General features: G+C 44.4%; 1 protein-coding gene across 1 annotated transcript; it reads right to left on the bottom strand.

The window, feature by feature from the left end:
* Nucleotides 1-3,161: 3,161 nt before the first annotated feature.
* Nucleotides 3,162-25,956, bottom strand: Kng1 (kininogen 1). Its single transcript, NM_001009628.1, has 11 exons — nt 25,671-25,956; nt 23,901-24,011; nt 21,744-21,825; nt 16,331-16,503; nt 14,409-14,516; nt 11,391-11,475; nt 10,167-10,339; nt 8,072-8,179; nt 7,884-7,970; nt 5,742-5,813; nt 3,162-3,371 (listed from the first exon to the last, which is right to left on the bottom strand). The coding sequence occupies exons 1-11, from the start codon at nt 25,863-25,865 to the stop codon at nt 3,273-3,275; spliced, it is 1,293 nt and encodes a 430-aa protein (NP_001009628.1). The 5' UTR covers nt 25,866-25,956; the 3' UTR covers nt 3,162-3,272.
* Between the last annotated feature and the right edge of the window lie 1,873 nt (nt 25,957-27,829).

A 27,829-nucleotide genomic window follows, 5' to 3' on the forward strand; every position in this document is an offset into this window, starting at 1 on the left:
CGTAGTAAGAAAATTCTCACCTAAAAGTTCATACTTTTGCCTTAGTAGTCGCATTTCTGGGAATCTAAAACAAAAGAATTTATATGCAACCATAGTCTTTGCCCTTTTAATTACAAGAATGAAAGACATGGTAAACTGTCCAATTGATCCACAGGGCCAGTGATGACTCAGATGATAAAGGCCTTTATCCCATCCCTGGAACTCACAGGAAGACAGGAGAGAACCGGTCCCACAAAGTTGTCCTCTGACTTCCACACACATGCATGGCATGCACCCTTCTCCCACGCACACACGTGGGCATGCACACACACACACACACCACACACACACACACACACATACACACACACACTAATAACAAGATCAACAACATGGGAAGATTAAATGAAGCCAAGCAGACCCCTATGGTGGAGTGTTAGGCAGAAGCTTGAAGGCATTTTTGTAAGTAGTGTTTGCTGTGGGGGCGTCTCTCCTGCTTCAGTAGTCAATAAAAAGCAGAGCATGAAAATGAATACACTTATACGTGAGTACAGACCTTTTGGGCCTTGGTTACCTCACTTAGACGTGTCCTGCCTACAGGATGTGCAGGGACAAAGACAGAGCAAAGACCGAGGGAATGGCCTACCAAGTGCTGCCCCCAATTGACAGCTATCCCAAGGGCAAGAACCAATCCCTGACACTGTTAATGATACTCTGTTGTGCTTGCAGACAGGAGCCTAGCATAACTCTCCTCTGAGGGGCTCCACCCAGTAGCGAATGGAAAGAGATCCAGAGACCCACAGCCAAACATTGGATGGAGCTCAAGAAGTCATGTGGATGAGTTGGGGGAAGAATTGAGGGATCAGAAAACAAGGACTCCACAGGAAGACCTACAGAGTCAACTAACCTGAACCCTTGGGGGCTCCCAGAGACTGAACCACCAACCAGGAAGGGAGCATAGGCTGGACCTGGCTCCCACGTATGTGGCAGACATACAGCTTGGTCTTCATGTGGCTGTCCCAATAACTGGAGCAGGGGCTGTGTTTGAACCTGTTACCTGACTGTGGGTCCCATTCCCCTGACTGGGCTGCCTATTCTGGCCTCAGTGGGAGAGGATGTGCCTAGTTCTGCAGTGACTTGATGTGTATGTGGGGTGTATCATTGTGTGTGGGAGGAATCCCCTTTCTCAGAGGGGAAGGGATGGAGAAATGGGGGAAGGATATGTGTGAAGGGGACTAGGAGCTGGATTGGGATGTAAAGTGAATAAATAAATTAATGGGAAAAAATTGCATGTGGTAATTTTTGTCTGGGAAAGTATAAACACTGAGAGTGAAAATAAAGTGATCATGTACCCTTTCTGTTTCATCCAGTGTGCATACTTCTGTGTGTGCCTGGCTCGTGCTCTCTCTCTCTCTCTCTCTCTCTCTCTCTCTCTCTCTCCTTCTTTCCCTTCTTTTTTTCTTCCTTCCTTCCTTTCTTTTCCTTTTCCTGTGGCTCACAAAGAGTAACAAACTTGCCTGGCCAGCTCAGGTCCCAGTCACAGAATAAAGAGCCTAAATAACTAAGTTTCTTCTCTTAATCCCAGGCTGAGATCAGCAGGTGTTAATAGCCAGAAGTCATCCCCTTCCCCCACCCCATCCCCACTCCCCACTGACCATGCACCTCACTGCTTTCCTCACTAGCTCTCAGCAATAACCCTTGTCTTACTGCCCTACATGAGTACTAATGAAGAGAATCGTCAGCCTTGTCTGGCTCATGATTTTAAAGATATTGCTTTAAGTTTTTCCTCCATTTAGAATGATCCTGCTCCTATATTGGGTTGAGATGTGCTTGTTCCAAATCAGTCTTTTTTCTTTTTTCTTTTCTTTTCTCTTCTTTCTTTCTTTCTTTCTTTCTCTCTTTCTTTTCTTTTCTTTTCTTTTTTTTTTTTTTTGGAGACAGTCTTTCCCATCCACCCTGGGTTGGCCTGGAACTTGCTTTGTAGACCAGCAGGGTGGCATCATACTCATAGCAACCCCTCCCTCCCCCGAGTGCTGAATTAAAAGCATGTGTTACCATGTCTGGCTCTCTGGCTCTCTTGACTTTTTATTAAGGGATATTGGCTTTTGCTCTGTGTTGGGTTAGGGTTAGTGAACCAGAGGGAGTTGGACTGAGGGCTCTATCTGTGAGGGGAGCACGTGTTACAGGTGGGTCCCAGAATGTGGGCTCTGAGTGTTTGAGGAAAGTGGGGGAATCTCTTTTTGTGGAGAGAGTGGTTCTCAGATGTTAGGCACGTGTACGAAGAGATGTGTGTGTGTGTGTGTGTGTGTGTGTATGCAGGTGTGTGTGTGTAGGCAGGTGTGTGTGTATGTGTGTGTATGCAGGTGTGTGTATGTATGAAGGTGTGTGTGTGCATACGTGAACTTGCTCACGAGACTACTCTTGTGCATGTGTTTTTTTTTTTTCTTTTTCCTTTTTTCTTTTTTCTTTTTTTCGGAGCTGGGGACCGAACCCAGGGCCTTGTGCTTGCTAGGCAAGCGCTCTACTACTGAGCTAAATCCCCAATCCTTTGTGCATGTGTTTTAAGGACAGGTTTCTCTGCTGTAGCTCTGGCTGTCCTAGGACTTTCTCTTTAGCCTCAAACTTAAAGACCCAATTGCCTCTATTTGACAAGGGCTGGGATTGAGGGTCAACATCACCATTCCTGGATATATATCCTTTCTTTACGTATCTCAGGCTGTGCTTGGACTCTTGAACCCAAAATACAACCCAGATTAACCTCAAACTCTCAGCAAACCTCTTCTCTCAGTCTCCCCAGTGCTAGGATAACAAGTATATGCCACCCTGGTCACTGGGTATTTTGTGATAATAAGATGTTGGTAGACACCGTGTTGACATAGATTATTTTTCCAGTTGGGTAATTACACAGATTTAGGAACACTGATAAGCAAGTCTAACTATCCTCGCCTTGGCTCAGTGAACATGAGAGGGGAACAGAGAGTGAGCTCTTAGATCCTGCAGAAGTGAGAATCTCCTGTGGCACCTGTGTGATCTATGAGGTAAGGATGTTGCATCCAAAGATTCCTGTCTACCTTAGAGAGAATGTTCGAGAGAGCTACTACAGCCTCTGTGGCCAAACTCAAGCTTTGGAGACAGCTTCAATTCACTACAAGATAGGAATGGCTGAAGGAGACACTGTGAACTCGTCGAGTCTGAACTTTATTTCACCCAGGATCAGGTGATGAAGAAACATGCTTCCATACTGCACACATCCCAGGAGTCTTCTGGTCCTTCCACTCCGGGTCTTTGCCAGGCTATGGTGTCACGGTTGAAGCTTCTGCCTGATGGTCAGGCGCTGGGCCTGCCCCTGCCTTTGAGAGTCTGCCCTTGTACTCACATGAGTTTAGGAGCCTCTGTAATATAGTAAAATGCTGTTAATCTCGTGCTTCTGCTCAACTTAGGCAAAGCAGCGCAGCCAGTTACAGGGTGAGAATGTTTCCCAGTGACATTGGGTCTCCATTTTAAAGGTAAACAATGATTAAAATGAAAGAACACTCAGCTCAAATGCAGTTTCCCACAGCAGCCATACACACACACACAGGCTGTGTAGCTGTGTGAAGCAGCATCCTTATTTCCTATTCCCACACATCTCTCCAGTGCATTGTGCAGGCACCTTGCTTTCTGTAATCGGAGTTTGTGGGGACTCTGCAGTGAGTCCCACAATCACACACATTCTGACTGTTCTGATCCCCCACTCTGTGTTCTCCTTCCATACATGTCAGGGGTCCCTCCTCCCTACAGGGTCACTTTTGGGGTTCAGGTCTTTGTTTAGTGGCCAGGGAATTTACCTAGAGTCTCTCAGAGATCATGGGTACGGAACTGTCTGCTGGAGCCTGGAGGACTTATCTCTGCCTTCAGAAAGTCCTATCTTCTTTTTCCAGGCAAAAGCACAGCATGGGTTGTAAAGCACACACCTTCCTCACATTCTAAGGCCATGAGTGATAACCTCTTTCTCTTTCTCCAAAGTCAATCGTCTTCAGTGTCATAGCAAAAAGATAGAGCAATTTAAGGTAAGGCTAAGGAACTGGCTTCTAAAAGGTAGGAATGAAGTTTCCATCAACTCCCACGACATGCCTTGTCACAAGAACTAAAAGATTGCTGTGGCAAACCTACTTCAATATTCTTCCTTCTACTTTCTGTCCTTGGTGTTAGATGCAGAACTTCTGAGAACTAAGGATTGCTTGATCTGACCTCAGCAATACTACCAAAAAGCTCTTGCTTGAAAGCTATGACAAAGACTAGCCAGGGGGTAGACTAGTGAGTAACATCATCACCCACAAAAGGAAATTCAAGGCTAACCTGCTCAAGTGAGAGTCTCATTTGATATACTTAACCTGCTTGAGAATCATAAAGTCAAGTCATTACTGCCCACTTTCTCCCTTTGATCAGCCTGTTTCTGTTTTCTTATCTTTCTCTGACATCTGGAAGTTTTGCTGTTATTTTCCCCCATCCATAAACCTTCAGTCTCTTGATTTTCTGTTTTCTAAACACAGAGACCATAGTTCTGTATGGAAATGGTAATGTGTATCTTGAGATACCCACTCATTATCTGAGCAGTGGATTCTGGTAGGCTTCTTCCTGTATTGGTTCAGAGAGTGTGTGAGGCAGGCTCAGAAGGAATTCAGAAGGATGGCAGTTTGATTATCAGTCCACAGGGATTTATAAAGTCCTACTGACAGGCTGTTCTGAGCCTCATGGCTTGATGACTTATATCATAATATTTGTGTTTGGGCAGTAGAAAAAGAGGCTGGGAAAGCATTTGTAAAAGTACCTGGGCTGTATAAGTTAAGAAAGACCATCAGTATGAGTTCAATTCCCAGCAACCACATGGTGGCTCACAGTCATCTGTAATGGGATCTGATGCCCTCTTTTGGTGTGTCTGAAGACAGCTACAGTGTACTTATATATATTAAATAAATAAATCTTTTTTTTTTTAAAGAAAGAGCACCAAGGAGATCAAAATCAGAAAATTCTGCTGTTTCTGTGGTTGGATCCTTCCTACCAACTGGCTTCCATGGGTGCCCAGGACAGTTGTGGGAAGTCTGGAAAATCAGATATCAGCTTAAATGAAAGGCTATCTGGTTGTACATGGATATCAGGGATCAAATCATCATGGTTCTCCGTGTCATATGGTGATGTGGTAGCTATCACACCTTCAGTGAAACCTGAGTCCTGAAAACCACGAGAGATAACATCTGGCTGAGCTAGGGGAGGGTTCAAGGTGAAGCCCTCTGTCCTCCCCTGTATCTGTGTAGATGTAGTACTGTCTTCAGAAGAGCTTGTCAAAGGCTCTGCTCTCTGGTCAGTGTGCTTGACATTGTTTTTGTCTTTATTTGTGTGTTTGCCCTCACCGTGACCCTGACCCTGGCCATAACCATGACCAAGACCATGACTGTGAACGTGACCGTGACCATAACCATGACCAAGACCATAACCATGACCATGTCCCATTGGATGTCTATAGTTATAGCCATCATCTCTTTGCTGTTTAAGGTCATCAAGTTTATGTTTATGTCCATGACCAAGGCCATGTGGTTTCTGGTGTCCATTGCTAAGACCATGCCGCTTTGGGGGCCAACAGCCATGGTCATGCCCATGCTTATGACCTTGGTGATTCTTATCCTTTATTTGCTTTGCATGAAACCAGCCATGGCCATGGATGGGTCCTTGTCATTTCCTGGATCCCTCTCTTCTTGCACCCTGGCAATGTAGGGTGGACTTACAGTTGTTCCTTCTTTAGTTTCTTGTACTTGCACCAGCCGGAAAGGTGAAAATCCTGGAGGCCTAGAAATCATCTACACAGAAATATTGAGAGGAATGCATCGTGTTAGCATCAGGCTGTCTGTGAAGGAAGAAGAGACTAGGAACATGGTGATGCTATTCTGTATTGCAACAGCGTGAGTCTTTCCCAGATTTCAAATGCTATATTACCTTCCTAGAAAATTGAATCAACAATACTTCTCCCTTGATTATTCTTGAAACGTGTAGGCTTTGTTTGTGGTCCAAGGGATTGAACTTTGTAAGTGTTGGGCAGGTACCCCTTCACTGAGTTACAGCCTCAGCCCTGTCCTGATTCTTATTAATAGTCCTCTAAGGCTAAGAGTTTTTCTTCATTTAGAAAACAGGGTGATTGAGCATGTAATCCCGGGGGTATGCAGTTTGATATCATTTCTGTTGCAACCATTGCTGTTACTATCCTTAAAGGTCTTTATGGCTAATCGTTCTCAGCTGTGTCACCATAGGGCCTTCTCACAAGCTTGACCGGAAGGCCTTTTACAATGTGGTAGAGATATTACACAAATGACAAGAAGTTCAGCTAGGAAAAGAGAGGTGACAATCTGCACAGACATGTGACTTTCTGGATATGCTCCACCTCCCTTTTACCAATGTGGGGAGGCCACAGTTGAAGCCAGTCATGAGAGAGGAGAGAACTAGGCTTTGGAGTCAAACATCTTCTAACAGTTAGGGTCATGATGGAACGGGTGGGCTCAGATAGGAGCTGCACTCAACACTCTACAGACTGAGTCTACTTTGCTGCCAAATGAAAACCACAACACCTGCTTCCCCGAGCCCCCGGGACCATTGAGAATATGCAAGGAGCTTGCTGTTCACAGCCTGGCTTGAGGGACTTAGTGACATGATTCACTCTGGAGCCTCAGAGCATTTCAAATCTTAGTGTCCCATCGTTGGCAAGGGATGAAGCCCTAGGCACATTAAGACTTAAAAAACCTGGTGCAGAGTGCAGCCTTTCAGATTTGAATTGTGTGTGTGTGTGGACCCCTTGAGGAGCCTTTTAAAATGCAGTTCACATTCATTAACTGTGGAAGGGGAGTGAAGCCACCTTCCTCACAAAGTCCTCCAATGTACGGAGGAGAGCACAGCACACAGTAGTACTCAGGTCTCGGGTAAGTCTCAGAAGCGTGTGCCTCGTGTTAGTATCCTGGCCCTCTCCTCAGTACCAGACACAGAACTACCTGGGAACACTGACAATGAGTTAAGTTACTGGGAGGTTACCTGTTTTCCTTTCCAGCCATCAACCTCAAGATCAGCATAGAAATGTACAACTTTTTATGGGTTTAAAATGTAGCCCTGAAGGGAGAGGCAAAGATTAAAACAGAGACTGAAGGAACACCCATTCAGAGCCTGCCCCACATGTGGCCCATACATATACAGCCACCCAATTAGACAAGATGGATGAAGCAAAGAAGTGCAGACCGACAGGAGCCGGATGTAGATCGCTCCTGAGAGACACAGCCAGAATACAGCAAATACAGAGGCGAATGCCAGCAGCAAACCACTGAACTGAGAATAGGTCCCCCGTTGAAGGAATCAGAGAAAGAACTGGAAGAACTTGAAGGGGCTCGAGACCCCAAAAGTACAACAATGTCAAGCAACCAGAGCTTCCAGGGACTAAGCCACTACCTAAAGACTATACATGGACTGACCCTGGACTCTGACCCCATAGGTAGCAATGAATATCCTAGTAAGAGCACCAGTGGAAGGGGAAGCCCTGGGTCCTGCTAAGACTGAACCCCCAGTGAACTAGACTATGGGGGGAGGGCGGCAATGGGGGGAGGGTTGGGAGGGGAACACCCATAAAGAAGGGGAGGGGAGAGGGGGATGTTTGCCCGGAAACCGGGAAAGGGAATAACACTTGAAATGTATATAAGAAATACTCAAGTTAATAAAAAAATTATATTTATACCACATTCTGTATTTCATATTTTGCTGGTGAGAGTCCAAAACTATGAAAAAAAATGTAGCCCTGGCCCCACTTTGTTTCAGTAATGATTCATTTTCCATACCCAGATATTGCTTTTTGGAATAGGCAGAGCTGACCCCAAGCTCCCGTACTTAAATCCTACCATGTCTAGCGCTTGGCATCTGACAGTCGGGACGACTTTGTTCTCCCAAGGTCTCATGTACACGTTAGCATTGCAGTTGAGGCTTTGCTAATCATGAAAGCAGAAGACAAGAGAAAATAAATTAGCATTAGTGATGAGGCACATGAGCAGTGACCCTTAGATCCTCACACAGGGACAGCGCTACTCACACCGAGGTGTTTGGTCTCACAGTCCGCTGTCAGTTCTGTGTTAGTTTGTTTGGAACAATTGGTTTCTCTGGCTATGAACTCAATCACATATTTTGTTCCAGCAACCACCTGTAAAGTTAATAGGACAAGACAAATATTTAATAAGAATTTCTATAATAAATTAAACTTTTTACTACAGTGGGTTTAAAGTTAGGATCTTGAAACTTTAATTATAAACTGACCATCTAAAGTGTCACATTTTACCTAAGCTACCCATATCTGGTACATATCTGTACACATAACTAAGACTTCTGGGTATTAGTCTGGCCAGCTTCCTTCACTATGTAAAAGATATGTGGGCTAAACTTTTACTTTAATATACACATACTAATTTTAATGTTCAAAGGCTTCAAACCACACCTGCAAAGTAACTCAAGGGCTTAGATTTTAGCACAATCTTAGGTTTCGGGAAACAAAGTATTTTCTTTAAAGGTTTTTGTTGTCTTTCTGCCAAATACTAAATCAGAAAGTTCTTATGTAGTTTAAATTATTAGATTAGGAAAATATTTATATTATCTATTGATTCTCTTATACTTTTAATATTATGAAACCTCTTAAACATTTAAACAAGCCAGTCCTTGGTGGACCACGCCTGTATCCCAGCACTGAGGAGATAGAGGAAGGTAGATCTCTGTGAGTTCATGGCCAGCCTGGTCTACAGAGTGAATTTGAGGTCAGTCTGGACTGTATTATGAGATCCTCTCTCAAAAATTTAAAAAAATGTATTAGGAATATGTCTAACCAAATGATTCAAAGACAATTACAATACAGTTCTCTATAATAAAAATCTCTAGATATTGGCAAAGAAATTACAGAGGATACTGGACAATGGAAATATTGTCCATGTCCCTTCACAGGCAAACTTGATAGTGTGAAAATGTCTATACTACCAAAATTAACATTCAGAATTAATGTAATACCTATAAAAATTCCCATGGCTTATGTCATAGGCTTAGGAAAAATACATGAATTTATATGAAACCACATAAGATTGAATGGCCAAACCAGTCTTAAGGAGTAAGAGAATACTGAAGGTATTGTAATACTAGACCTCAAAGTACACTATAGAGCCATAGTGACAGAGACAGCCTGTGAGTGGCACAAAAACAGACAGGAAGACCAACAGCACAGGCAGGAATCTGCCCCAGGTATCAACAGATGGGACTGCATGAAAATACAAAGTCTCTACAAAGGAAAGGAAACAACCAGCAGGGCCCATAGCCCATGATGGGAGAAAATATTTACAGCTACCCTTCAGACAACAGCTGATATCCAGAATTAACAAAAGATTTGAGCAACTAAACAGCAAGGGACAAAAACTCTCAACCAGCGCATAGGAAACAAACTAACAGGCAGTTAGGAAAGCAGGAGACTCTCCCCCATCAAACACTCTTTACAAAGCTGCCTTAACCTTTCTGCCTAACACTCAAGAGTAAGGCTGTACTTGGCTTCATTTATCCACAGCCATATTGTGGATCTTGTTGTTATTGGAGTGTGTGTGTGTGTGTGTGTGTGTGTGTGTGTGTGTGTGTGTGTACTTGCTATGTGTAGTCCAAACTTGTGGCAATCCTCCTGTCTCAGCTTCTGAGAGTTTGCATTACTGTTGTGCACCATAAACACAGCACAAGATGTGTCTATGAGAGATGAGATCAAGATGCCAGAGAATAAAACAGTGCACTCCATCGCTTGCATTTTGCTAATTGCACTGTGGTTTCTAGTATTTTACACTATTTTGGAGTTTGGAAGTGATGGCTTATACAATTTAAGCTTTGCTTCAGACATTGTCAGGTAAAAACCACACCTGAGCTTCCCACCCTCCTTGTTTGTTTGTTTGTTTGTGAGACAGAGTTTTGCTGTGTAACCCTGGCTATCCTCGAACTCACTTTGCGGATCAAGCTAGCCTCAAACTCAGGGATCCTACCTCTGCCTCCCAAATGAAGGACGCCCCACCAAATTCTGTTGCCAAGTACTGTGTCCCCAACCAGAGCCAACATAGGGAACATGGTGCCAATCAATCCATACATAGGCTCCAAACTCCCATTTTCTATTTACAGACCTGTGATGTTGCCTTTTTCACGGTGTCAATCTTGAAATAGAAAAGATGATTATGCTGTGCATTAAGCTGTGCAATTGAATGACCAAGTGCCTCCTTGAGCTCCGGGCTGTCTACAGGTATGTTCTTGGGGCAGCCAAAGCATTTCTTGGGAAGTAGTGAAAACAAATCGTCTCCTGAAGAAAATAACATTGGAAGTCAGTAAGTTCCCCCAAAGAGTAGTCCTGGCCTGCTCTTGTCACACACAACTTCTGCATTCTCGTGTACACAGGGTGTGAGGGAAACAGAACAGAATTAAGGGAATATTGGCCCTCAGACCATCACTTCTCCTTGTTCTCCAGGAATTCATATGCATAGGAGAGCATATTTGCACCTGTTGACCCATTGGCTATAATTTCTTTTTATTTTTACCCTGATACAGGGTCCTAAGCCAGCATTGAATTCTGTAAGTCACAGAAGTTGACCTAAAACTTCTGATTCCCCCTGATTCAGTTTCCTGACTGACATGGTTACAGATGTGCACTGCCACGCCCAGTTTAAAATTTCCCTTTTTTGATGTAAACTATAGAGAAATGTTTAACTTTGAGGGAACTGATTGTGAACATAAAGCAATGACTCTCCAATGGACAGCTGGGAGTCCATGGCTCCATTAAACAGGCAGTGCCAGTGGTGCTCCTCATGACAGGTGCACAAGGTGCTCCTCATGACATGTGTGCAGTGGTGCTCCTCATGACAGGTGTGCAGTGGTGCTCTTCATGACACATACAGACTGGTGCTCCTCATGACAAGTACACAGAGTGCTTCTCATGACAGGTGCACAGTGGTGCTCCTCATGACAGGTGCACAGTGCTGTTTCTCAACATGACACATTCACAACTGTTTGTCAGTGTGAGTGAACTCGGCTGTTTGATTAGAAATGCTGATCTAACTACAAGCTTTCCAGAAAGCTCCCCAGATAAAACACCCTGGAAAACCTACCTTTACCTGAAAGGATTTCATGGTGACTGGTTAAAAACAAGATACAGTTCTCTCTAACTCAAAACACCAGATTTAAGGACAATTCATATAAAAAGAAAGGCAGGTGCCACTGTCCCTGAAGGCTACCTTGTCTGGAGAACCCACACTGTTCCTTCATCCTTCATGCTGTCTTGGTCACTTACAGACACAGTGCAGCTAAGTAAGAAGGAGACCCCACCACTTCCTGTGTCTCCATGTGTGATTTCTCACCTGGATAAAGGTCACAGCTCTGTGAGAAGCCAGCAATTGTGTTATGAATATCCACGTAGGTATGACCCCTACACTCACCATGATCCTGGTGGTTCAAAATCACAAACAGAAGTCATTGTGAGAACAAACATCTATCAAAAATGAAAGACAGTGTGTCTATGTTACAGTTGATTGCATCAGGAAAATGAAGAAAAAGGAATTAGAGCTGAAAGCAAAGGAGAAATGAGAAGCACAGGTAGCCCTGACATCCATGGCGAAGAGAAACCACAGAGAGGGAAGAAATATGATTGCACACTGCACAGCAATGCCCAAGCAAGACAGGGTCTCTCACTGAACGCTGAGTTTGTTGACTGCTGTAGCTGCTGTCAGGTGAGACCAGAAGTTCTGTCCCTGTCTCCCTGATGATTGGCTTATCGATGTTTGCAAGGGACAGAGAGAGCCAGAGACAAGCCTTCGACTGAAATAGTTATTCCCTGGTTTCAATTTTACCTTTGTTTTGTTTTAGAGACTGTGGAGCACATGCCTTTCACATGTATGTACACAGGTGTGCACTCCCATATATACATGTACATACATGCATATATCATACACACAAAGAAAGGAATGGGCAAAAAATGTAATTAGTTATCCATATATCAATCCATACACTTCTAACATCCTTATGAAAATATTTCAGCAAAACAAACACATTACCTCAACTATTGATTGAGAAAATAAAATATACTTGGCCATAAAATTCTGAATGTTAATGCAACAGAATTTCACTTATTTATTTAAGCAAACAACTAATGAATAAAATGAAGTTTAAAAGATTTTAATAACTATGTTTATCACCTATAAAACTGAGACCCTACTCTGAAGGAAATGATACCAAATACAAAAACACTTTCATTTTCAAAAATGTTTGCTAAGTTAGTAATTATATAAAAAAGTAGAAATAACCTAGGTATCGAAAGGTAGGAGTGCTGTGGTAAAAAAGAATCTATGGTGTCCTTTCTGGAATATTAATACAGAGTCATTTTTAAAGTTTACCAAGATTTCTAATGATGAGGAAAAATTCTTAGGTGAAAAAAAGTAGAGCATGTAAAATAATCGCAGGACTGGAGAAATGGCTCGGAGGTCCAAGCACTAACTACTCTTATGGAGGACCAGGGTTCAATTCCCAGCATCCTCACCGCAACACACAACCACCTACAAATTCAGTCCCAAGGGATCTGATGCCCTTTCCAGCCTATGTGGATATTGTAAGTACATAGTCTACAGATTATACATGTAGGCAAAAAGCCCATATATTTGAAATAAATGAATCTAAAAAATTTAAATAAAAGAACCACAACTTTTAAGAGAGAAAAGTCATTGAAATATTCCCACAAGTCTCCTTCATCTCCACCCAGGAAAAAGACAAAGAAAATGTGCAGGAATCGCTCTGGGGGTTAGGACCATTCTGCTTGCATTTGCATTTCCTGATGGCTAGTGGTCCTGTGGGTGTCCTCATGGGCTTGTGGGTCACCTGTCAATCCTGAAGCATCCGTTCAGTCCTTTGCCCATTTTAGAAGTGGTCTGTCTTTTGGTGTTGAGTTCTGGAATTTTGAACATGATCTCCATGTTAAGCCCTTAAAGGGCAGAAGATTCACAAATGTTTTCTTTCATTTTGTGTCTTTCTTGATAGTCATTTATGATTCTTTCAGTGGCTATAAATCAATACATAATTAACCAGAACATTCGAGAAGTATTGGATAAATCCCCCAAAGTATGTAAAATCAGAAAAGAGCACCCACAACTCTTCCTGAAGGTAACAGCTTTCTGAATTATAACACATTTATTTTCTATTACTTTTTTTTTTTTTTGGTTCTTTTTTTCGGAGCTGGGGACCGAACCCAGGGCCTTGCGCTTCCTAGGTAAGCGCTCTACCACTGAGCTAAATCCCCAGCCCCTACTTTTATATGTATATTACTTTACTTTGTATATTTGACTGACTCTGCATACATAGTTGCCCTTTCTTCCTTTCCTTTGATTTTAATTTAACTTGAAAACAAACTTTGATACAGCATCATCGCTCTCTATAGCCCCGATGGCTTAGAACTCTGTAGAGCAGCCTGGTCTTGAACTCATGGACATCAGCTGTTTCTGGAGTGCTGGCAAAGGTGTGTGCAACCACACCCACCTCCCGCTTCCTCCTTGTCTTCATTTATTTGCTTATGTCTTTTTTGTTTTCTTTCTGAAACAGCAGCTTTTCAAACCACTGATGGCCTCAAACCCACTATGCAGCTAAGGACGCTCTTGAACTCCTAATCCTCCTTTCTCCAGGGCTTCTGGTTTTTTACTTGTCCTTAACATATTACAATGATTTTCCAGTGACACAGAAGGCTCAGGAAGCAGGATTAATCTATGGTGCACTACATATGTATGACCTAAGAAGGCATAATAGCATATGTCCCAAGTGCTCTACCATTAAAATTAGCAAAGTGTGGTCTACATTTCCCATCTTTTCCTCACAACACAGAACTCTCAAAGCAGAGACACTAGATTAAAGAAATATCTACAATAATATTCCAGAAAGGTTCGGTCGTTGGTCACCTTGGCATCCACAAGCCACAGGTCAGCCACTGACATCATTACAATGACAAGATGTCATGCACAGAGGGAGAGAATTCCCAGAATGCATTCATTGGAATGACAGGAGAAGAGGGAGGGTGAGCAAACACCACAGGAGAGTTTATAGGAAGAAGCTGGGACACAGAGCATCCTGTGTGAATATGGAACACACAGGAAGGTGGAGGAGGCCAGGAGAGTGTGACAACCCATCAGCATGGCAAATCCCATTCTAATCCCTGACAGGACAGAAATACTTAGCGTGACACACATGGATTGCCTGACCAGCAACTTATGTCCTAAGACCCCGGGTGAACATGAATGTGAACCACTAAATGACATCTCGGTGTCAAGTCCCAGAGCTTGACATTCTGGAAATGCTGTCAGCAAAATGTGAAAGACTATTGCTAAATGTCTACTACTTACGCCATAGGGAAGGGGTACACAGTCTTCACGGAGGAAAGGAAAATCCTCCTTTGAACAATTTGTTTGCACAATGGAGTAGATAATTTTATAATTCATGCCAGCCACCACCTGAAATGATTTATGTGGAATGAGTACTTGAACCTCAGGTTGAATAATATTCACACTGAGCAAAAGTTATAAATGTCTTGAAACATTGAACTGGATACAGTAACTTTTCCAGAAATACAAACCATTATTTTTAGTAGACCATAGGATCACTAAGCAAATATTGGGTATTGTGACAAACACATGTACAGACACCCACACATACACATACAACACATTCCCATGGCATTTCTAAGTAACTGCAAACGTAAAAGAATATGCATATATATCATATGTGTATACATTATATATCATATACATGATATATCTGTATCTTCAAAGACACCCACAATCTTTCTTTCCCAGGTTGCCAAGAATGCATGTATGTTAGTGGAGGAGTATCAGGTTAGTGAAGCAGTATGATTGTCTAGCTTGGAGCAATGGGGAATGGGAGTGGCCTCTCCTGGTGAGCCCTCTGGGTGCAGGTCACCAGGTAGTGAGGTTCTCCTGCTTTGCTCTTCGCAGCCCCTTCCCACCATCTGTGTCCATGTTCACCATGTCCCTGTGCTGAGCGCTGTTCAGGACCTCAGGTGGGCAAGGTCCACATCTCACACAGGAGCAGGTTGAACTAAAAGTAGAGAGTGTTACTCTCTAACCTGAGGGATTCTTAAGAGACCTCAGAAAAGCCTTGATAAAGGAGCCAATACAAAGCTAGGCCTGGTGGTCAAAGCCTTTAATCCCAGCATCAGAGGCAGAAGTAGGAAGATCTCTGAGTTTGAGAACAGCCTGGTTTGCAGAGTGAGGTTCAAGGCAGACAGGACTTGTGGAGACTCTGCCTCAAGCGAACAAGAGAAGCAAAAAAATAAATGGTCAGATTAGTAGATATTCCACCCCACGCCACCAGGAAGAAGTGGGCAGTATAATTTAGCTGTGTCCACCTTTTTACAAACAATTTAATGTATTGATGCTATTTTAAATTAATGATAAGATAAAAATATAGATTTGGTAAAACCTTGAAGCCACAATGCCATCCATTTTTCCATTTCTGGGAAGAAAGCACGTAATGCCGGGGGAACTGGAGTGTGAGAGTTTCCTTTCCTTTACATGGGTCTCACAACTCCCCTGGATCCTGACAAAGCCCCTTGTCATACGAGTTAATCTCATGAAAACACAGGACACTCCAGCTCATGCCAGCATGTGGCCAGGCAGGTTCTCCTGCCAGTGGTTCTTTTTAAGCGACAAAATGCCAATCTAACAGATTTTCAACCATATTGAGATGCTACATCTTTAAGTTCAGACCCCATTTTAGACCTGACCTAAGTTTGATCTCAGGTAAACTAACAGGCTGGTCCCTTACTCCAATCTCTAGGCTAATCCCCAACCCGACCAAAGTTTCCAGGATACACCCTCAACAAGAGGAGTGTCTCCAGGTTACTCCCCAGGAAACCTGCACCCCAGGTTACAAGCCCAACCCCTGTCTAACAACAACCAATGCAGAGGGGATCAGAACTTAAGTTTATGATGTGACTCCCAGCACCAGACAGTTATGTTAAAGGCCACAGTAGCTTTCCAATTAGATGCTTACCCACTTACCCCTGCTTGCTGCTTAGTATAAAACCTTGCCCCATAGACATTTGGGTCCCTCCCTCCTCCAATATCAAAACCATCCTGCTTGAAGGTGGCACACTGGGGTGCAGGAGGGGAGGTGATCTAACTTGAATAGAACAAAGATCCTGCTGGGAGGTGTGTCAGATCAGCTCCTCTCTGTTTTCTTGGGGAACCACTAACATTTCCTTGTCACTACAATATCTCATGTCATGAACAACTGAACAACAAACCTGTGAGTGGGCACTCTTTACTTCTGTGAGAGCAAAGAGGTGGGTGTGCTTCGTGTTGTTGTTGAAATGCTCCACAGCGTGTTTCAGAACAGGCTTCAGGTCTGAGCTATCCATCGGTATGGGTTGGAAACACCCGACACAGAGGTCCTCCTCTGTCTTCTTAGGACCCTTACCTTGACAAAGAGCAGACAAAGACACAGCATTAATAACTGAAAACACATCTCATAGTCATGGTCCTAAAGCTCAAGGCCATTTAGAAAGATCCTGAACACCTGACTTTGCTGTATCTCCTTCCGGTGTGAGTTAGAGCTAATGAGAGTTTAGGACTCCAGTGCCGTCAGAAGCAAAGGTGCAGAGCATTAAGAATGGCTATGCTATTGATTTCCATTTTCACAGGGTCTCCTATAGTCAAGGTTGGTCTGGAACTGTCCATGCAGCCAAGGCTGGCCTCCAGTGCTCATCCTCCTTCCTCTGCTCTTCTCCAGAGGCCTCTATGCCTGCTGTGTGGACAGAGGGGGTGGAACCCAGGTGTGCAGGCATTCAGCTTCTCACAGCAGCGTTGAGGAAGGAAGTTGTATGAGGAGAATTCTGAGTGCTTTCGAGAACACTCCAGGAATACAGGACAGGAGACTTGTGACTTCAGTTTCTTCAAAGCAGAGAATTGTTCTTGGAATGAGGGTTCAGGCTCCTCCCAGATGTGTTGGGTAGGAATGAGTTTACTTCAGAATATTCATTATTGTTTGCTGTTGTTCTTCAATTCAATCTTTAAACTCTCTTGTATATGATTGTATTGATTCGGGTTTTCTAGAGTCATAGAACTTATGGAATGTCTCTATGTATTAAGGGAACTTATTGTAATGACTTACAGCCTGTAGTCCAACTAACCCAACAGTGGGCAGCTGTGAACGGGAAGTCCAAAAGTCTAAAGTTTCTCAGTCCACGAGGCTAGTTGTCTCACCTAGTCTTCTGTATAAGCTGCAATCCTGAAGAAGTAGGTTCTAACAGATGTGCTGGCAAGTAAATGCAAACACATGAAGCAGAGTCAGTCTTCCTTCTTCCAATGTCCTTATGTAGGCCCTCAGCAGGAGGTATGGCCCAGAATAAAGGAGTGTTTTACCATGCTTGGATCTGGAACTTGCTTTGTTCCAGGCTGACCTTGAACTCTTAGATCTCCTTGCCTCAGTCTCCTGGAGGTAAAGGTGTGTGCTACCTTGCTTCGGCCTAAGCTATTTAAGGCCACTAGTCCTCAAGATCTCCATGTCAAGATCCAGGTCAGAAGCCTGTGTCTCCTTACAGTCTCAAGATCTGGATCACAGGCTTGCCCTCCATTTCCGGATTTTAGTTTATTCCAGATATAGTCAAGTTGACAAACAGAAATAGCCATCACAATGACTTTATGGAAAAACATTGTTTTGTCACGTGTAGCTTATCCCTGTGAATTGTATGTAGCTTGAGCTCATGACAACCTTACTGAGCTGACCTTTCTCAACCCTCAGAGCATACATTATCTGAAGCTCTGAATAAAGTTGGTTATTTCATGAGACTGTAGCCTGCCTCGTTTACCAGTTATATTCTCCCAGGTCCTATTGCCTTAAGAGTCGTGAATTTAGCTGAACTACATCATTAGGTCTTTATTTTAATGACCACAACAATACACTAACCTTTTTATAAAAGGGAAGACATTACAGATATATCATTGTTTTTCAAAGTTACTGAGAGCTCCCTGACACCTAACTCCATCTGATAATGTCAGTGTAATGCTTTGGCCCTGGAGAAGAGCCCCCCACACCCAACCAGGACGGTCTTTCTGTTTTATGTCACATGCTATTGTTAAACTTGTTAACACATTCACTGTTTCACCATCTAAAGCAAGTCAATGTGAGGTAGTGAGCTGGCCAGAAAGTGTTCCTCTCTGTTTTCATCTGACTAGAACACAAGACAAGGGGCTTTCTTATCGGTCAGCCCAAGAGAAGCCTCTCCTTTAAGTCTATGTGCCCTTGCTATCCCCTGGCAGGCAATGAGCCAGGTTATAGGGAGATTTCAAGTGTCCCATCTGTGAAGGAATGACTGTCAGGTAGAAAGGAAAGAGTGTAGACAGACCATTTCATGGGATGGGCAAGAGCTAGGAAAATACATGAGGCCAAAGGGGCTGAGGAATGACAGGCTGGAAAAGGTGAGAATGCTGAGAGAAAAGGAAGAAGATGGCAAGAGGAATCGACAAGACATGTGGGGGTGACTCGCAGTGGGGGGGCAGGGAGAAGGGGGTGATGGTGCTGAGAAATCAGGATGGGAAAGGAACAGTAGTATGTGACGTGGCATCTATTTAGTTTGCCAGAGTGCCCAATGTGACACAGAGAGGGCTAGTTTGATTTAGGGACAGTCAGAGAGAGAAGGCTGTGCTCCAGGCAGGAGATACTGACCCTGTTTAGATTCACTGTCTACACTCAAAGCACACAAGCTCTTAGGCATTCTGATGAGAGCTGTAGCCTCTCCCTAGAAAAATGCAAACAATCACAATATTTACAGAGGATTTTAGGATTCCCATAGACTCTCTGAAGTGAAGACTATGCTGTGTGGAAGGAGGAAACACTGAATGGTTTGCAATAAAATGATGTCAAACACTTTTATAGGTATTGCTTTTAAATACCAAGGGGAGAGCCTTGACTGAGGGAGGAGTGCTGCAGAGTGAGTGACAACAGCAGAGATGCCTCCTCAGGATCAAGGCTTCCTTACCCTTGGGAACATACTTACTGGGTGCCTGCTGTCCCTGGGTCTCTCCTCCCACCTTTCTCTTTCTCTCTCTCTCTCTCTCTCTCTCTCTCTCTCTCTCTCTCTCTCTCTCTCTCTCTCCCTCTCCCTCTCCCTCTCCCTCTCCCTCTCCCCTCTTTCCTTTTAAGACAAGGCCTCATATACTCCAGGATATCCTCCAACTTGCTCTGTTGTTGAGAATAAATGTAATGTCCTAATCCTCCTCCTGCCTCAACCTCCCCAGGGTGGGATTTACAGGTGTGCACTATGATACTCAGATGTAGCTAGATCTTAACTGTGCTGCAAAGTCCAAGTCAGGTAATTTGTTGCATTGTCCAAAAGCTCACTTAACACAGTAGGTGTGATCTAGTCGGTAGACTAAGCCTTGGGCTCTGCTGATGATATTCAACCCTCACATTGCTAGGTGCTCAACACAGCTCTCCTCAGGACTGTGTGGTGTATGGCATCTCTACGGCAGTCGGGAAAACTTTATAAATGATTTCCCCTTCTCTTCTTTCAGAAGAGGTTGAATCAGGGCACTGTAGAATTTGATGGGAAGGATGGGAGACTTACTGATCAAAAGAGGTGAAAGCCACATAAGCTGTGGAGATGATGAGGGCAGTTTGTCCCCCATGAGCCAGCGCTCATTCAAGGCAGAATGGAGTAGAAGAGAGCAGTTTCAAGGGAGGGAAGAGTATGAAGGGTGACATTTCTTTCCTGGATAACTCAGTGCCTTTTAAGCTGCATATTTCTATACAGATGGGTTTGAAATAGGAATAGAACTTTTCAGTGCTGATGGGGACTGATGAGCTCTTCTCTGCCTTGGTCTGATATCTTTATATGCAACTTCTTGCAAGAGCTGATGTATGGTGCCTTTGCAGGTTCTATACGGAAAACTTAGGCCAGTGCAGGGAAAACATGCCAGTATGGTGTTGAACCATATCGAAGCCAAAAATGCTGCTCCATATTCTCTCTCCCCTCCCCGTCCCACTCCTCCTCCCTTCCCCCTTTTTCTCCCCCCGTCCCTCTCTTCCACCCTCTGCACCTTGCAGAGGCCAGCTCCAGGAAGGTTTTCATGACTGCCATTGGCCATGAACACATCACTCTATAAAATCTTGGCACCTTTCTAGCATTAGAGAAAATGACAATAATGGCTGTATCTGCACATAACTTGTCTTTTCTTTTTATTCTTAAAGGAGGGTTGGTTTTTTTTTTTTTTTGCTTTTTTAACTAAGAACCTACTCTACCCAGTCTCTACAGACTATCTGTATAATTTTAGGTAAATTACTTCACTGTTCCAGCCTCAGTTTCCTCATCTGACAAATGAGGGTGTATACCACACTGACTGACCTGTAATGTTGGGAGGAGTCGATGTATGTAATGTCCCCAGATCTTAACTGCTCAGTGAGTATCAGCCATCAATGTCCTGAGTCTACGGTAAGATGCCCAGACATTGCAACTTTAGATTTATCGTCTCCTTTCCCAGCACGCCACCCTGTCAAGGGTGCAGTTCTCTTATGTCCCTTCTGAGACATGGAAAAGGAAGAGGATAAAAATTTGGAATGAAGCTGGACGTGGTAGTTCACAACTTTAGTCCCAGGACTGAGGAAGTAGAAGTAGGTGGATGTCTGTGAGTTCGAGGCCATCCCAGTCTAGAAAGCCAACTCTAGGATAGCAGAATTGCTACACGGAGAAACTGTGCATTGAAAAAGAAAACACAACCAAAACCAAAGCAAACTAACAGAAAACAAAACAAAGAAACAAAAAAAAGAAGTGCTGAGGTTTCTTCAATCGCTATCTGTTGTGATGCTAAGTGTGGGCCTTCAAGACCTGGCTGTCCCAGACCACATTTACCTTGGTCCGAGTTATTTTTGATTGGTAAATAAAGATGCCAACAGCTAATAGCTTCACAGAAGAAGAATAGGTGGGGTTTAGGTTTCCCAGACTGGGGGTCAGACAGCAACCACTAAGGGAAAAAAAGGTGCAGAAGGAGAAGGAGAAGCTACCATGGGGTGGGTGAACCATAGAAACATATCCCTGTGGGTTGGCCAGTTGCAGTTAACAGCAGCCAGGTGAAATATAGTAAGCAATTATTCAGCCTTATTTATAGGAAAGTAGATTCTAACAGCATAGGGGATAGGCAGCTGCCCAGAATTTGTACTGTTTAAGGTTTGTTGTAAATACGAAGGCTGAGTGTATCTTTTATCCAAGAACTAAATGACCTAAGGCAAAGTAGAAACCCTGGAATGAGATTAAATAATTTCGAGAACAAAGAAGGAATGATTCCAGACCAGGGCATGCCTCAAAGCCCACACTCGGCTCCATGGAGGATGCTGTGAAGGATTGGAGGCAGGTTCATGGTGCCTCATTCAGTGAACCCCAAATACCCACCTCCACCTACCCCTGCTGACACAGCACAGGGAGTTCGGATAGGTCTCAGGGGATGATTGACACAAGCCTGACCCAATCCAAGAACTTCCTGCAGTGCTACTATACCCAACATGTACCACAATTCCAACACTGCAGATGGCATTGCCACCTTCTGGGAGGGTGAAGCAGTCTGGTCTGGGCTGTGTTCTTGGTACACAGGAATAATTAACATCACCAACCCCCGGGCTCTGACACACTGCCACCAACAGTCCAGGTCCCCAGATGGATCACCCACCTGGAGTAATATTGCAGATCTGGGTGGCTACGGAGAATTTATTTTCTTTCTTCCCCAAAGTTGTTGTGCATTCGCCAGTAGCCTAAAAGAAAAAAAGGAAGAAAAGAGGGCATTTGATTTCCTCTTTCTTCCTCCTGGAGACACCTAGCTAGTGCTGGTAATAAAGGTGGATTTTTAAACAGAGAAAGGACTAAGGTTTCTCTCTAATAGAGATTTTGTTTCGTTTCCTTTTGATTTACTTGTTCTTATGCACATGAGTGTCTATGCACCTCATGTGTGCCTGGTGCCTGCAGGACCCAGAGGACAGCAGCAGAAGCAATGGGACTAGAGTTACAGATGGTTCCAAGTGTCCGTCTGGGTGCTAGAAACCCAACCCAGGAATTCTCAAGTGCAGCAAGCGCTCTTAACCACTCAGCAACCTTTCCAGTCCATTAACAGACTTGTGAGATTTGAGAATGAATATTTATGTGACCTTGTGATTGTTTCCACTGACCACTGATCTTCACAGGACTGGGGAGAGGCAGAGCAAGGCCTCTAAACTCGAGGCACGATGTGGAGATCTGTGGCTGCTTCTTTGCCACTATGATGGACCAAGAGGACCAACAGGATGAGCTTCCTTTTGATTCCCCCCTCAGTTTCAGTGTTTGCCTGCTCTTTACATAAATCAGTTTAACCTCTTAGAACATCCCACTTCCACACCGCTGGCTGCTACTTCTTCCTGCTGCCCTGGTGCCCCCCACTGCCTCAGTTTACCCACCTTGTGGAAACAGCACCACATGTACTTAAGAGGTTGCTGTGGAGAATCAGTGTGCCCACACACAGAAAGCGCCTAACAGAGCAGCGCACAGTCGGTGCTTACACAGGTCTGCCCACTCTTAGTGATGAATAACGTTTGTAGAATAGCTTTGACTTGGCCTTCACTTTAGCCCCCAGTCCTGAGTATCAGGAGCTATTGCGTGAAGCTAGAGCTCACTGTGATGTCTCCTGGTAGCTCTGAGAGACTGACTGCAGGGCATAGCAGCTGCCACACAACCTCACAGAGCCAGAGCCAGAGGTGCAATCCTGGTCTCCTAATCTGGAACCCAGTGCATGTTATAATTGTGAATGAGCACAGTGCTTAAACAAACACGTGGACGATGCTGACATCTTGGTTAAGAGGGGAATGCTAGCCTGTGAGAGGACAGGCTTGCTTCTCAGACAGATAATCCCCTCTCACAGTGCAAGGCAAGCACCAGGTGGACACAGTGTTTCTTTAAGATGCTTTTGTTAACAGATCCTTTGTATAATGTATCTAGTGTCACCCTCCTACAGCCAGTGAGATCAAGAATGTCTCATTTTAATAGGATAAAGTACCTACCGAGGGAGGATGAGTAGCAGAGTCAAGACTAGTACTGGGGCTCAATAGAGCTGATACTGCCATACTCTTCCTAAACTAGACCTCGAACTCAGCCCAAATGTCTTCCTGTTGTCTCCCTGGGGTCCAGTGCACAAGCTTTGGTTGTTTGCATGGACCACCTTCTACTGAGTGGACACACACATGTTTAACAATCAGCATATTGCCGGCTTTCCTTTCTTCTCAAGAACACAGATATAACATGTACATCCTGTATGAATAGGCTCTATAATATATGCCATCTCCTTGTAATGAATAATAATCCATATCTAATGGTGGGCAAGCAGTTAGGTGTATATATAGAACAGAATAATAATTATATCTTGCCAATTGCAACATGGGAGGAACTGGACACCAGCCGGTTAGTGAGAGCATCTAGAGACAGGACCTCAAAGGATGACAGGGGGCGATGTCCCTTAAGTTAGGAGCAGAACAGGAGTCACCAGCAGTTGGAGGCTGGCACAGGACAGGGATGGCCAAGGATTACTGAGTGACAGACTGGAGTGGACACAGATGACAATGTTGTATTTTTAACTGAGAAAGGCTAAAAGGACTTTAAATTTTCTCACCTTGAACAGCTGATGACTGAGGTGACAGGTGACCCTGCTTTAAACAAGTACCTGGGAACCAAGTTATCCGGTGTACCCCACGCTAGACACAAGTTTCATACTTGGTCTATCAGTTTTCCTGTCTCATTTATATTTTATAGCACCGTGAGGGTTGTGTGGGTCAGGTTGGGGCTTTTGTATAAAGAGCACACTCACAGCTTCCTCAGCGTCCTTGAAGTCACAGTCCTGCCAGGTGAGGCCACTCTGAACAGAGCAGTTGCCCTCCTTGATTTGATACTTGAAGGAATACAATGTTTCAGCGCCATCCTGGGGAAAGCAAAGGTGACACTTGGAGTCACTCAGGGCACCCAGCAGCAAGTTTGTGGACCCTGATATCACAAACACCAGTCCTGATCAGACTCAAGGAGAGCCAGGTTCATTAAAATATAAGTGCTTACAGTTGTGTAAATGCCCCTTGGAAGGATGTGCTTACTATGCCTGCATTCTTAGTGATCTCATAGCAGTATCCACGGTTTTGTCCCTGCCCTCTTTTATGTAAACCCTGGTTCTCATGGACATTTATGAGTCCATCCTGTCTGGTTGAAACTGGGCATAGGACGAAGCCTGTAAGCCCAGTAGTGCACTTGGATTGAGACAGGGGGACTGTGAGTTCAAGGCCAGGGCAGATATATGAACATGGGGCAACCAAACTCCTATGGGCCCCCATCTGTCAGTCAATGAAGATACTAGGAGTCTGTGGCCCTGAGTGGAGTGAGCAGACTGCAGGCTGTGTTGCAGTGACAAGCAAAAGGCTTCATTTCCCCTTCTGAATCTCACAAGTCTGTGTCCCATAATGCTTTCTTTTCATCCTCATGGTGTCAAAGTATCCTTTTTTTTCCCCTGCTGAAATAACTTGACTAATCCAAAGAATCATTCTTTTAAGGTAAAATTTATTTTATTATTTATTTATATTTTCGAAAGGTTTAAATTTAAACTCTATAGGCATGTTTGTTTGCCTCAATGTACTTATGTATGTCGTATGTCTGTCTGTCTGTCTGCCTTCCTGTCTGTCTGTCTGTAAGAATATATGTACAGTGCAAATGTGCCTGGTGCCCAAGGTGGCCAGAGACTCCGCATAGTCCCTAGAATTGAAGTTATAGATGGTTGTGTGCTACCATAGGTGCTGGGAACTGATCCTAGGTCCTCCTGAAGAATAACCAGTGTGCTGAACCACTGAGCTGTCTCTCCAGCCTGTGAAGTTTATATTTAAAAAAAAACTCTAAATGATTTTCATTTTTATGATTTGTACATCCTGCTTTCACTTGTTTCATACCTGAGTGTACTCACAGAAAAAAGTATAGTAAAAACTAGCCAGAGTGTACATGGGATGTGGCATAGGTGGTAAAGTCCTTGCTTAGCATGTACGGAGTCCTGAGCTTGCTTCCCTAGTACCACATAAACCGGGCATGGCAGCCCATGCCTGTATTCATAGCTCTAGGGAGTTGAAGGCAGAAAGATCAAAAGTTTAAGGTCATCGTTAGCTGTACAGCAAGTGCGTGCGTTGGTCTAAAGCTACTAGATACCCTGGCTCAACCTCTCTGCCCCCCAAAACTAAAGAACTAGTGGAAACATCTATTAACCTCAAAGAATCAGCTGTACACACTCTGTGCTAGATATTTGGTCCAAGCAATAATGCCAACTCCCTTCTTGTCCCCTGTATCCATCCCCGTGTGGAACTCTCACTTAAGGCTGGGAGATGGCTGAGTTCACACATGCAGTGGATTCTCCTGCTGCAAGCTGACTGAGATGCTGGAGTCCCACCATGCCTGTCTCTTTCAAACAGCTCCATCTGCTGTGGTTTCTTTCTTCCTGGGATACTGCTTTCATGATCACCCAGGAAGCCTAAGGACCAGCCATCTCCAGCCCTCTAGCCCTGTGCCTGAGAGCACCAATTACAAGTGGTTTCACAGGAAAACCGTCACTCACCTTCTTAGTGCCCTCAGTCACTCGGTACAACAGAAACTGGTTGCCACTTTCTAACTCAGCATTATATTTCTTCAGAGCAGTATCCACAGCCTGAAATACAGTCTCATCATTGCAGTCCATTTCCTGGGCACCTTCTTCCTGCGCTAAACTTGGCAGGAGCCTGGAGCAGAGGAGCAGGATAGTAATTAGCTTCATGATTAAAGGTTCCCTCTGGAATTGAGGAATTGTTTTGCCAAAAAGGGAAACCAACTCAGAAGCTGCTTTTAGCAGCCTCCAGTCTCTGACTTCTCCTGCCTATGCTCTCTCTGTCTCGCCACTCTGGTCCCTTTTAGATTCCTGCAGTCACCCCTTGTTTGCCCTCTTCCCAGAGAATAAACAGGACTCTGCTCCATGTCCAAGCAGGTACCCAGCTGGGGCATTGCAACAAGGGGTTGTTGACCTGATGTTTCCCTTTGGAAAGAATGTGGGAGTACACAGCCCATTCCCAAAACATTGCCCAACTCTCCCCAGGGAATTGCAGCAGAAACCAGTAAATGCTAAACCAACAACCATTTCCAGTATCATCTTACTACTCCTGGCCCAGTTACAAAGGTGTCTGCATACGTGAACAATGAGGACAATGCACAAGCACCTCTTCCCACACATCACTGCTCATGGCACGTCAGGGTGTACAGATACAGACACAGACACAGGGTTTTGTCAGCTCTGGTGCGTTCCTGAAATGCACAAGTGCAGGAACATCAGCCAAGGGCTGGGAGCTCCACCCAGGACACTGGGACATCTGACAAACCGTGGGCATCCTGTCTGGCCTCTGGCCATGCCAGCCTCTCTGCTCAGTTCTATTAGCCCATGAGAAGAAGGGGCGGGGCCAGCAGGTTCTCACCTGAATGAAGCGCTTGCCTCACCAGCCTCAGGCTGACAACCCGGGTTTGAACCCAGGAGTTCACAGGGAACTTCTGGATGGTGATACACATTTGTGACCCTGGCATTCATATTTTTAACTGGGAGGGGAAGGCCATAGAACCACCAGGAAGATGAGGTGCCCTGTAGTACGAAAGTGCAAAAACCAAGGAGACCTGTCTCACCCAGGTGTCTGCCGAGGCACCCACTCCTGGGAGCTCTCTGACATCCACATGTGGGCTGTGGCTTTTGTGCGTGTGCACACAGACATTCTCGTGCTTTCTCTGTCTTTCACAAACACACACAGTAAAATAACAATGAAGAATAAAAGAAAGGAAAAGAAAGATAGAGAGAGGGAAGGAAGGAAAGAAGGAAAAAAAAAGAAAGGAGAAATAAAAGAACCAAATCTTGGAAGTTGAATTCTGTGTGGTTGATGTCTAGTTGGAGGTGGAGTCTGCCTGAGAGGCCTGGAGGCCTGAAGCAGGGTGCTGTCAATGTGGGCTGAATGGTGACTTTACAGAAGTGCAGCAGGAACAGGTGCTGGGCTACAGGTCCTAAGTAATGGGAATCTGGTTCTACCCATGACCGTCTATGTGACTGTGTCTGTGCAGGTGTGTGCATGTATGCCAGTGTGCATGTGTTTCATGCTTGTCTGAGTGTGTACCTAGGCCTCCATGTATGTGTGTCTAGGTGGGAGTGAGTCGTATGCATGAGTCGGAGTCACATAACCTTCCCATCATGGTTTCTTGCCCTGAACAGTGGGGAAATCACAGTGTCTTTATAATATTGCTTTAGGGTTTTCACAGAAATCCTTTTCTTTTTTTTTTTCTTTTTTTTTTCATTAACTTGAGTATTTCTTATATACATTTCGAGTGTTATTCCCTATCCCGGTTTCCGGGCAAACATCCCCCTCCCCCCTCCCCTTCTTTATGGGTGTTCCCCTCCCCATCCTCCCCCTATTGAGGCCCTTCCCCCAACAATCTAGTTCACTGGGGGTTCAGTCTTAGCAGGACCCAGTGCTTCCCCTTCCACTGGTGCTCTTACTAGGATATTCATTGCTACCTATGAGGTCAGAGTCCAGGGTCAGGTCTTTAGGTATTGGCTTAGTCCCTGGAAGCTCTGGTTGCTTGGCATTGTTGTACATATGGGGTCTCGAGCTCCTTCAAGCTCTTCCAGTTCTTTCTCTGATTCCTTCAACGGGGGTCCTATTCTCAGTTCAGTGGTTTGCTGCTGGTATTCGCCTCTGTGTTTGCTGTATT

Source organism: Rattus norvegicus, chromosome 11 (genome assembly GCF_036323735.1).
Source record: "Rattus norvegicus strain BN/NHsdMcwi chromosome 11, GRCr8, whole genome shotgun sequence".
In the NCBI taxonomy this organism is placed as follows: Eukaryota; Metazoa; Chordata; class Mammalia; order Rodentia; family Muridae; genus Rattus; species Rattus norvegicus.

Coding starts and splice junctions, on each gene's coding strand:
- Kng1 (NM_001009628.1), bottom strand. CDS start 25,865: ATGAAGCTAATTACTATCCTGCTCCTCTGCTCCAGGCTCCTGCCAAGT. Junction 21,826..23,900: donor TCAAGGACGCTGAGGAAGCT/GTGAGTGTGCTC, acceptor TTTTTCTTTTAG/GCTACTGGCGAATGCACAAC. Junction 16,504..21,743: donor GATCTGCAATATTACTCCAG/GTGGGTGATCCA, acceptor CTCTTTGTCAAG/GTAAGGGTCCTAAGAAGACA.